The 11,424-nt window shown below is 27.5% G+C and overlaps 2 protein-coding genes and 1 long non-coding RNA gene across 5 annotated transcripts; 2 read left to right on the forward strand and 1 right to left on the reverse strand.

Annotated features, from left to right (window-relative positions):
• Nucleotides 1-388: 388 nt before the first annotated feature.
• LOC125068607 lies at nucleotides 389-2,280 on the forward strand. Of its 2 annotated transcripts, none has more exons than XR_007119784.1 (5): nucleotides 389-609; nucleotides 764-933; nucleotides 1,630-1,689; nucleotides 1,772-1,979; nucleotides 2,143-2,280. It is a non-coding gene; the product is annotated as an uncharacterized LOC125068607 (long non-coding RNA). The 2 variants fall into 2 exon arrangements; XR_007119783.1 differs by having other exon boundaries at nucleotides 1,772-2,020; nucleotides 2,143-2,226.
• A 336-nt stretch (nucleotides 2,281-2,616) lies between these two features.
• On the reverse strand, nucleotides 2,617-4,839 carry LOC125068604 (zinc finger protein 667-like). 2 transcript variants are annotated; one of them, XM_047677813.1, is made up of 4 exons: nucleotides 4,547-4,839; nucleotides 4,032-4,456; nucleotides 3,278-3,741; nucleotides 2,617-3,194 (listed from the first exon to the last, which is right to left on the reverse strand). In XM_047677813.1, the coding sequence occupies exons 1-4, from the start codon at nucleotides 4,676-4,678 to the stop codon at nucleotides 2,959-2,961; spliced, it is 1,257 nt and encodes a 418-aa protein (XP_047533769.1). In that variant the 5' UTR covers nucleotides 4,679-4,839; the 3' UTR covers nucleotides 2,617-2,958. The 2 variants fall into 2 exon arrangements, with proteins under 2 accessions (XP_047533769.1, XP_047533768.1); XM_047677812.1 differs by having other exon boundaries at nucleotides 4,029-4,456.
• A 317-nt stretch (nucleotides 4,840-5,156) lies between these two features.
• LOC125068605 (V-type proton ATPase subunit D) lies at nucleotides 5,157-9,577 on the forward strand. The gene is made up of 6 exons (XM_047677814.1): nucleotides 5,157-5,289; nucleotides 5,380-5,497; nucleotides 6,614-6,761; nucleotides 7,456-7,671; nucleotides 8,385-8,515; nucleotides 9,472-9,577. Exons 1-6 carry the CDS (start codon nucleotides 5,249-5,251, stop codon nucleotides 9,559-9,561), a joined length of 744 nt encoding a protein of 247 aa, XP_047533770.1. The 5' UTR covers nucleotides 5,157-5,248; the 3' UTR covers nucleotides 9,562-9,577.
• Nucleotides 9,578-11,424: the final 1,847 nt, after the last annotated feature.

The raw sequence follows: 11,424 nt of genomic DNA on the forward strand, positions 1-11,424 counted from the left end.
TGTATAGTGATGTTCAAATTTCCTACAGGCTATGGTTATAATTTAAAAAAAGCAATAAAATTATTTTATTCAGCGCTGTTAAATGTTGATAGAAACTCTGTTCTTAATTCAAGTTGAGATGTAGTTTTAAATGTGGAATGGTCATATTTAAGAACATTTGGAGGTAGATCTAAATATTTATTTACACCACCTAGTTCTAAAATTTAGATATATATTTATGTATACACAATAATGAGCCACCAACTTGAATTTCTTTTCTTTTTTCTAGTTTTCGATAACACAATTGAATATTTACGGACATATATTTACTTTTTAAAATGCCATAAACTAGAAAAAGTAAAAATAGTAAATATATACCCAGCGACAGCCGGATGACAGATTATTTGAATTGAGATATTTAAAAAAATAAATAAATAACTCAATTGAAATTAATAAGTTACAGAGAATAGTAAACGTTAAGAGTTTCTAATAGTACTGATTTATTGTCAAAAATTACATACGAAATCTGGAGGGAAAATAGAGTCGGTTGAATAAGTCGCGCTCAAAATTTTTCATTTATAATTAATGAGTTCTTGCCACTAGCTGAATATTGACCACTCATCTCATCAGGTGATTCATTTGCTCATCTGCCTACCTTCTTCTTCTTGTTCCTAGTCGTTTCCTCATTACTAAGGGTCGTGACTATGCGTGTGGCTCTCCTGTACACTTCGCACCACGTTCCACCTGCCTAATAAAGTCATAAAAAAAATATTTGGTTTTTTAGATGTGGGCTGATCGGAAGAAACAACCAAAAAGAAAAGCTGACCTCATATTAAGCAAAAAGTAATTTAATTCAAGCCAAATACTATCATTTACTGAACTTGAGTTTAAATTGTCGAGAATGATAATTACCATGTTAAGGATCTTTTGCAGTCCTTCAACCTGAATGTGGATGTAAGTTTATATAATAAAAAATATAATTATGAGTTATTAAAAAAAATACAATATACTCCATACTATATATACTAAAATAAAACAATCAACAATAAATAATCAAAATGTAAAATATCAATGTTAAAATATTAGTATAGTTTAATTTGCAAGTTTGCAAATGCCTTGCTTTGTGACTGATTTGCTACATATTGTTGGATTTCTGATACATAATAAATTAACTAAAAAAAATTATACAAATGAAGAAGAAGAATATATATATGATAATATTATAGTTTTGGATTATGATGTAGTTTTTTTTTTCATATTGTCCAGACAGACATATGACTCCACCTGATGGTAAGTGGAAGTGGTGTCCAATTATGAACATAAATAAAATGATAGTTATTGTTTAATTATAAACCCAAAAAGTAAACCTGTTGTCTTTAAAATAAGCCATGGGCTGATCTATTGAGCTAATTAATGTGAGTGTATCTCACATTAATTAGCTAAATTGGGTATAAAAAGCCAAAGTTTCTTTTTCTAAATGATCTTTGTAATAATGAAGTTTTTGTCAAGAAATATATTTTTTTTATATTATTCAACAGTAACTTGAATTATTAATATGATAAAAAATATTATATATAGTATTTCAAATTAACAGGTAAGAATGGATTGTTTGACAAAATAGATTATATTATTTTTATTTGTGTATTACAGGTATGATGAATATACACAATGAATGCTTTGGTTAAAAAAATAAGGTAGATCCTATGGAAGGTATTTAATTGAGTATATACATATTTAATAATATTTTATTTTTTAAAACACTGTCTAATGTAATGCTCTTTTTATTTTTCAGAACGAAAATTATAAGATTTTATTATTACTGAAAAATGTAACACATCAAATTGAGGAGCTATTTTAGATATAGAAAGAGAGACAATACAACATAAGAATGAGGAATTAAAATTAAAAGGACTTGAACTAAAATTAAAAGGTGATGAGTTAAAGTTAAAAGAAATTGAAGTGAATAAAGTAATTTTCTGTCAAATATTGAAGAAGAAAAGGTAAAAGTATGAAGGATTTATCATCATCATTAAAGGAATTAGTTAGTATTATATAATTTATTGATTCAGAAATAATATTGAATTTTATGTACCATTAAAACTGTATATATGTGAATGACATATTTTTATTTAAATAAAATGCAATAATTGTTTTTTTTTTCAGATTGCTGGAATGAACGAAAAATAGTAACACTATGCTTCATAATGTAATGTAAATTTTATGGAGAATGTAATGTTTGAAGGTATATTAAAAAAATGTAACTTATTTAAAGGAGTAAAGAATATTTTTATTTTAGATTCTGATTTTCTTTAATTTGAAATACTTTAGTCAGTTTAAAAAAATAAGTTTTATTCAATATATAACACCTGTTTACTTTTATTTTAAAATAATTAAAATTAACAAAATGTTTAAACATAGAAAGGAGTCTTGAAGACACTATATAATCATCTACAATTTGGAAACAAACAATATCATTTTATAATGAAAATGTAACAAATAAATCTATCAACAGTTTTCTTAAAAATAGTATTTTTTTACACCATGATCAATGGTTATAATCAATTATTTTAACTATATATTTAATAATTATTTCATGTTTGAAACAAAATCTTAAATATAAACAACATTTGCATCCTTTTTAAAGATGTTAATTTTTTTTTAAATATATATCATTTCTGATTTTAAAAATATAAATTATCAAACTTAAGCAAGATAATTTATCCCAATATAATAAATAAAAAGATTCAGTTAGTGTTTTGTCTTGTTTTAGGGTGTAATTGCTTGGAACGCTTTTTAATATTACCTTATTTTTACTGTGAATTTAGCGTAATTGACAGTAACATTAATTGCTTACTTTAAAAATATTTATAATAGAAAATGAAATAGTTTTCTGGAAGAATAACAATTATTAATATTATTTATAAAATAAGACACTAATATAGTGTCCTGCTACTAGCTTATAATAATGTGTGAGTAAAGTTATGATTTGAGAAGTCTTAAATAGTTAGGTCTCAGTTTACTCAAAGTAGCTGCATCAAGTTCTGATCTTTTATGTATTCTGAGATGGCTCTTCATATTGCATCTTTGAGCATATCCCCTGTCACAAATGGGACATTTAAATGGAGTCTCCCCAGTATGTAGTCTCATGTGTTCCTTTAAATAGTCATCATGATAGAAACTGCTTCCACATACAGAACAAACAGCTGGCCTTTGACCTGAAAAACATAAAAAGTTAATAAAAGAGAATTTAAGATGAGCCAAATGTAGTAATAAGAGATAACATGAAATAAAACTTCACCTGTATGTGCTGATCTTTCATGTACTATAACAGATTTAGCACATTTGTATAATTTATTACAAAATTTACATTTATATTGTTTCTTTGGTTTCAAGTGTTTGTTATGTACATTTTTATTGTGACTGCTGAGTTCTCCTTTAAAGGCGAATCCTCGTCCACATATTGCACATATAAACTTTTTATCTGGCTCATGTTTTCTTTTCATATGTCTGTTTAAGTAATAATCAGATACAAATAATCTTAAACAATGTACACATTTAACAGGGTTCCTGAAATGTACATTTTTCTTGTGGATTGATAATTTATCTTGATTTTTAAATACTTCACCACATAAATCACATAATTTTGGTGGGTTTGGTTTCTTTGTTTTTGGTAATTTTACTTTTATTCTTTTTCGAATTTCAGGTTTTTGTTTCATCCGTTTCGACTTTACTAGGGATTGCTTACTTTTACTGGAGTTTAAACTAAAAAGAAAACTAATATTGTTATACATTTCTCAAAGGTATTGGAGTTGGAAGGCCAAGCTTTTTTATCAATATTGAAAAATTTGGTAATTTTAAAATTTGATAAAAAATTACTTTTGGAATTAATAACAAATAATTTCTTATTTCAAACTAAGTTGTTATGTTTCCAGGCAGAAAGTTTAGATATTATACATAGTCTATTAGAAATAAGTATGAAATTGAGTTAAAGCCATTAGTAGATAGTTAGCCATAAATAGAATTCATAGAATAAAATTAAATAATATTACCACCATTCATCACCATTCCATGCAAATTCACCTTCTAATATAGAAGAGGCTATTTTATTTGTGATTTGTTTACTGTTTGTTTTGGAAACACCTCTTTTTCTCTTTATGATTTTTGGTATTTTATCCTTCTCTACCTTTAACTTCAGTTTAAGTTGTAAAGGTTTAAAAAAATCTTGACGATGATCACTTAATTCATTATCATCATCACTTTTATACTCATTTTTTATTGTTTCTATTTCAATCTCTTCTTCAGACTGTTCTTTACAACTTACACTACTGAGCTCCTCATTTTCACGCTTTAAAATATCCAATCCATTCTCCAATATTTTACATGTGTCCCTGTATTTATTGATAAAACTACATGCCACATTTAATATATCATTGCACGCCTGACATATAAAACGTGGGTAACCCTCTATATCTTCTATCTGTAAATTTAAAAAAGAATGCTCAAATTCAGCTCACGTCAAGTCCAACTAATGAAATTCGAGATTATTTATTATTATAAATATATGTACCTTTTCTTTCAAACATAATGAAAGATTAGATTGTATATCACAGTTTTCATCTTCATTCTTTGCAAATATAGAAATATTGGCCCCATTTTCTAAACAAATTCTGCATAAATTTATTGAAATATTTTCATCCATGTTAGGAAATTAGACTTTATTACTTAACTATTTTAATCATATTTGATATTTTAAAAATACAGACATCATTTTTCATTCTCATGTGTTATCGTAACATTTGCAAGATCAAACATTTTATGAAATTTAATTATTATTTGTGTTAATACGTTAAATTCTTCATACACTTGTTTGACAACATAAATTAGGGTTGACATTTGACAATAGAAATCAAAATATGTCATTTAAGACAGTTTCCGGTTGGTAAGATCGTCATGGATTGCTACATATAAAATGTAGATTATTCTATGAAATAATTATTAAATTTGGAAGCCTCTGATTAATTAAAAATAATCTTTGAATCATTCATGGAGTAATAAGTTTTCGTCTTTGTTATTATTTGTAGGAAAATATGTTGTGATATTTTTTTGGATAAATCGGATACATATACTAAATTATTTTTTTTATAAAGGAGATCACAAGACCAGCCATAGACACACATTTATCACCAACTTGTCTTCTGTCATCAGGTGATTGGAATTGGGAGTAAAAATCCTGAATAGGGATAAAACGCTAATATTTTATTAAATCAATATGTCTGGAAAAGATAAATTAGCGATTTTCCCTTCTCGGGGGTAAGTTGAACATTAATAATTGAATCGTTAAGTAACACTCTTTCTAATAAAATTATTCGTAGATGATACGATTTTTATTTTGCGTTTTAGGGCTCAAATGTTAATAAAAGGCCGTCTGGCTGGAGCACAGAAAGGCCATGGTCTCTTGAAAAAGAAAGCAGATGCTTTACAAGTTAGGTTCCGTATGATCCTGGGAAAAATTATTGAGGTAAGATGATCTTTTTTATTAATAGATAAACTCATGAATTTATTGTTTTGAAGAAATTCTAAGTGAAATAATAAAGTATATTATTAATTAATATAGAATAACTATAATTTTACTTAAATTAAATTTTGCTTAAGCAATTTAACTCCAGTTAAATTATGAAATAGTTACTATAAAGGTAGTCACTATATAGGGTAATTTTGATTAAAAAAAAGCTAGCAAACAAGCAAAAAAATTAATCATTTTTTTGTGCAAATAAGTGTATCAATGTATCTTAAAAAGCCTAAATTAATTGAAATCAATTATTTTTATTAGCCAAGTAAAACATTAATTAATTTTTTAACAATGTATAATATGTTTTAAATAAACATTGATTTCTCTCTTTCTGTTATTGAAATAAGAAAAATTGAAAAAAGAAGACAAGGTTGATCACTTCCTAAACAATTTTAATGGTGATACTTTATTTTCCTTTATTTATGATTTTCATTAAATATTTCATTATATATGATTGTCAAAATTCAAATAAATATCTAATTCAGATGGCAAAACAATGATTAATATTTTTACTCTTTAAAATTTGTATGCTTAGTTCATCAGTATTTTTGATCAAGAATTTTTTTTGAGAGAAAGTATAAAACTTAGTATGAAAATTATATTTATCATGGAAGAATATTCAATTCAAATATGAACTATACTTGCTAATATTTAACATATTTCCATAATATGTAATGTTAATTTGTTTGATCAAGTTATATATTAAATATATATATTTTGATAGATATTTCTTATAAGAATTGAATGATTTTCACAACTCTTAGAGAAAATATGCATGCCAATTTTGTATTAGATAAGTTGAGTATATCTATTTAAAAAAGAATAATATTTTTACATAGTCCATTTATTGCGAAAGCTTTTTATTTATATAACACGCCATGCCTCAAAGGGGTGCGGTAATTCTTGTTTCAAGTGAAAATGTGAGATCATGTTGTTATATAAAGAATAAAAGGATTTAAATATATATGTTACATATGTTTTCACTATGGATAGAGTGGTATTTAAAATTGTATAGTAAAATAATAATTTGTACTTTATAAATGTGTAAGATACAATTTCTTTCAGACTAAAACCCTTATGGGTGAAGTGATGAAAGAGGCTGCATTTTCACTGGCTGAGGCTAAGTTCACTACTGGAGACTTTAACCAAGTTGTGTTGCAAAACGTTACTAAAGCTCAAATTAAGATCCGTTCCAAGAAAGACAATGTTGCTGGTAGGTTCCCACATCTAAATACGTATTATAATGTTAAGGTGATTATGAACATGTTCTATCCAGCAGTGGCACATTGATAACTTAATGTTTTTTTTTTTTATATATAAAAAATGTAATCTAAGTTATTTTAACCAAACTTTAGTCTTAACATAACATAAGTTCTTAGAAAGAGTACAGATATATTTGGATAAATAGGATTTCTCAGTGGCCAAATGACAAAAGATGTAATCAAGAGGTTAACTTATGACTGGCAGAAATATTGGTTACTGAAAAGTTTTATGAAAAGTAAAGTAGGTCTGTACTTTGCTTGATGAGAGGAATATACATAAAAAAGAAGACCTTTGATATGTGTGTCATGCTTTGCTTTACTTAATATACAAAACTCAGGTTTATACCACTAAATTTGTACTACTCGCTGTTTTCTGATAAATTAGTCTATTTTATTTTATACAGATATATATTTTGTATGTAATCCTATAATTAATCCTTAGCAATAAATATTATGATTAAAAGTGTTTTGCCTGAGTGATAAAAATGGTTTTATTTCACTTTCATAAGTAAATTTTGCTAAAAATTAATAAAAACTGTGTACTAACATTTCTAGTTACTATAAAAGAATAACAGCTTAATGAATGATTGTATCAGTAATAGAATTTTGATAATTCCATCATTTTATAACAATTATTTCTTCCAGGTGTCACCCTCCCAATCTTCGAGTCATACCAAGATGGCTCTGATACATATGAGTTGGCTGGTCTCGCCCGAGGTGGACAGCAGCTCACCAAGCTGAAGAAGAACTTCCAGAGTGCAGTAAAACTGCTCGTCGAATTGGCTTCCCTCCAGACGTCTTTCGTCACCTTGGATGAAGTTATCAAGGTCACCAATAGGCGTGTTAATGCTATTGAGCATGGTAATGTTTGTTTCTTTATTAATTATTTAATTCTAAGTTTCTTACCATTATCATGTTCTTAATAGACTTATGAAACTAAACTATATCAAACAAGCAAGTCTGATGGGTTATAAATGTACTAAATAATTAAATTTCATACACAATATTCTTTAAATATCTTTAATTAAAATCCAATGAAAACAAATATTGACAGTTACAATAAAAATTATACAAACAACTCTAGATTCTAAACTCTAAGCAATAAGTATTTACTTAACTGGTTTTTTTTTTCATTGTCACTTTATGTTAGAGGTAGGTGGACTGGTAAATGGGCTACGTGACAGTAAGTGGTCACCTATGTAGTTACTGAAAATATTATTAATCATTGGAACTATGATGTTATAAAACAAGGGACACCCTTGTTTTATAACATAGGTTTGAAAATAATAAACTAATCCTCAAATAAGTATAGTATGTATGAAAAAATATAAATATAAATATAAATATTTGTATTTCTTAAGTCCATTAATCAAAGACATTAATTGCCTACACGACATCCTTATCTAACTCTGTATTTATCTAAAGGCCAAGATATATTTTTTCTTTAGATTATGGTTATGTTTTTATTTTAATAACTGTTTATATAAACAAGGGTTGATTTTTAAAACGATATTGTCTATGAGAGTTTTATTTGCCGTTTATACAATTTATATAATTATAATTTTTCATTTAAGTTATTATCCCGCGGCTGGAGCGTACACTTGCGTACATCATTTCCGAACTGGACGAGTTGGAGCGTGAAGAGTTCTACCGGCTCAAGAAGATCCAGGACAAGAAAAAGATTATCAAAGATAAGGCAGAAGCGGTAAGCATATTTAACTCGATTTTTATACACAATTTTTTGCTGTTATGCTTTCACGACCAAATTACTGAAACCGAATTTAATGAAATTTGTTATAAAGCAAACTTGAAACCGAAGAACATAGACAGCTTTTTATGCCTAACATTTGACGACCAACGCCTAAATCGCGAGCGACACAAGAACGCCAAGACACTAGACGCGAGAAACACGTTACAGTGTTTCTCAATTTCGAAAAGGCTTTCTGATAGTTCTCTATGAATAGAGTGACAGACACCGAATATGCTTGTTTGTACGTTGGCAAAACGTTAAGTACAAATCGTTGAGGATGAACTATAATTTCACAATTTTTGGGTCATTAGTATCACAGTTTATTTAAATTGTGCATAGTGTTGTAATTTGTACTCTGGCAAGAACTTTTTTTTTCTCCAATAACTTTTTTAGCTGGTTCAAAATACATACTCATTAAACAAGCATATCTTCGACCTGATAAGTGCCGTGCTATGATGCCGTATATTGGAAAGTGAATGAAAATCGTTATTCACCCAAACGAAGTCAAGACGGGCAGCTAGTAATATACAGGTGCTCTTTAGTACTGGACGTGGATGCCCAAATCCGAATCGAAATCAAATGTGTCTCCGTTCCTTGTTCAAAATTATGAACAATTTTATTTTTTTCATCGTTTGATATTCGACGATCTTTATATTCATCCATCCCATTATTATATTCTAATTTAATTTTTTTTATATCTTTTGAGTGGATAAATGCTTATTTTTATACTAATTTACATTTCGTACTAATTTGCTAGTAACGATTTCGTATATTGTTGAATAATTTTTATAAAGTAACACTTTTAACTTAAGTACTATTTTTAAATTATTAAACTTTGATAAATATAAATAGTACTTAAATAATAAAACTGCGTTTCTATATACTTACTAAGATTTGATTTAAAATTACAGAAAAAAGCTGCAATGCTCCTGGCGAGCAGAGACGTGCGCGACAACATCGCGAACTTACTCGACGAGGGAGACGAAGACTTGCTCTTCTAAATTCCATTTAGGATCCTTCTATTTAATCTTCGTAGTGCAAGCAGTCAAATTGGAGCCAATCTTTGCTGTCCCAGCCTGACCTTTACTTATTTTTTAATATTTTTATTGGTGACAATTACTTCTATATATTTTCAATCGTCGCACACATTTATATTTTTACAGTATTATTTTTATCTTTTAAAAGTAATTATTGATTATATTCTTATTGTTATATATAATAAGGAAAATTTTGTTGGATATTTTAAATAATTTTTATCCAAGACTAAATCATAAAAATTACACAATTTTAAAGGCTTTCCGGTTTGACTGAATAAAGAAATTAAATGATATTACAGTGTTCATAGCTCTGTATATATAATGTTGTCATTGTTGTTCGCTTGAAAATATAACTTATCACCTGGTGTTATGGTTTAAAGTCCGATGGTACGTAAAATTGGCTGTTCGTGCATATATGTAGGTTCTTGTATGTAAGCATTCCAGCAGTTTTTTTTAGTGAATACATTTTAAGTTTTATTTGTGAAACTACGATAGAAAAGATAACATTAATTTGTTATCTGTAACCGTTTGTTATCTGTGTCACATGAATTTATATTATCTGTAATATCCGTAGTTACAAATAAAACGTCAAGATCGGTCTAAAGGCCGCGTAAGCTTCAATTGAATGCTTATTGAGCATAAATCTATTTAAGTACACCCGAAATATTTATGGTTTTTGAATTGTTGTTTGATTATAGATCAGTATATTTTAAGTAATCATGTAAATACAAGTTGGTGAAATATTAAATATTATTATTGATGAAATTGATATTTTTTAATGTTACCTGTGAAACACAATTTACTATTTTACTGAACAATGTCTGATAGTGGATATCAAAACTAAAAGGTGGGCAAAATTGTTACATTTAATTCGATTACAGGAATTTAATAGTATTGTATTCATTACTTATGTAAAAATATTTAAATGGATATTTATAAATATTAAAATGGTTACAACTTCTTTATTTAAATATAAAATAATTGAAAATCGCAGATATTGATGAAGCAGTGTTTATTGTTTTAGTAATAATAAGGAAAATAGTAAAAAAAATAATTAAAGTGCAACAGTTTTGAGGGCTTAGTTAAATTATTTATTTTTTTATAAAGTATACATATTTTTTAGTACTGAAAAAATCGATGAAATTCATAGACCAAATGTACATTATTTCATTGTCTTTGGAGTAGTTACGCCAGAAGGTTATATAGAGTAAGGTCTATGACGAAGGACTGCTTTAATAATAACATATATAATAAATGATCAGCTAAGCAATGCTCAAATAGCAAAGATAAGTGGCTGACATGTCAGAAGATGGCACGCTGAAAATACATTCTCACTGAATGAACGCTATTTATGCCTATTATAAAAAACTCTTGTAAATGTCCCACTGTTGGGTTAAGGGTTTTTTTTTGATGTTTCGAGTTCATTCTACACCACTGGTTCATATGTAGCAGATCCGACACGTTCAAGATTCCTCACGAGATTTAATTTATTGTTGAGTAGGATATTAATCATAAATTAAGCATTGAGTGGTGCTTGTTCACAAACACTTAATATTATTCTAAAAGTTAAAATATTATTTATCAAGGTATCTCTATATATGTTTATTTATTACTTTCTTAAATTAAAAAATATACATATTTGAACTACCAATGTTCCGGCGATTTTGTCCTTTATCTTATAGATTCTTCAACAGATGAAAAAGCCGACGAGGCGTTCTAGACCATCCTGAGGCCCTAGGGCACATTAGAATACGGGACCCTGTTCAGTGACGTAGTTAGGCGGTTAAAGGTTCCCTTCGCAGCGGTACATTAAAAAAAATATCAAGT

The sequence above is a fragment of the Vanessa atalanta genome, chromosome 14, assembly GCF_905147765.1.
Source record: "Vanessa atalanta chromosome 14, ilVanAtal1.2, whole genome shotgun sequence".
In the NCBI taxonomy this organism is placed as follows: domain Eukaryota; kingdom Metazoa; phylum Arthropoda; class Insecta; order Lepidoptera; family Nymphalidae; genus Vanessa; species Vanessa atalanta.

Excerpts from the sequence above, each read along its gene's own strand:
- LOC125068605 (XM_047677814.1), top strand. The coding sequence starts at position 5,249 with ATGTCTGGAAAAGATAAATTAGCGATTTTCCCTTCTCGGGG. Across the intron at positions 5,290-5,379 it reads GCGATTTTCCCTTCTCGGGG|GGCTCAAATGTTAATAAAAG; the intron begins GTAAGTTGAACA and ends TTTGCGTTTTAG. Across the intron at positions 5,498-6,613 it reads TCCTGGGAAAAATTATTGAG|ACTAAAACCCTTATGGGTGA; the intron begins GTAAGATGATCT and ends AATTTCTTTCAG.
- LOC125068604 (XM_047677812.1), bottom strand. The coding sequence starts at position 4,678 with ATGGATGAAAATATTTCAATAAATTTATGCAGAATTTGTTTAGAAAAT. Across the intron at positions 3,742-4,028 it reads TGGAATGGTGATGAATGGTG|TTTAAACTCCAGTAAAAGTA; the intron begins GTAATATTATTT and ends TTTTCTTTTTAG. Across the intron at positions 3,195-3,277 it reads TGAAAGATCAGCACATACAG|GTCAAAGGCCAGCTGTTTGT; the intron begins GTGAAGTTTTAT and ends TATGTTTTTCAG.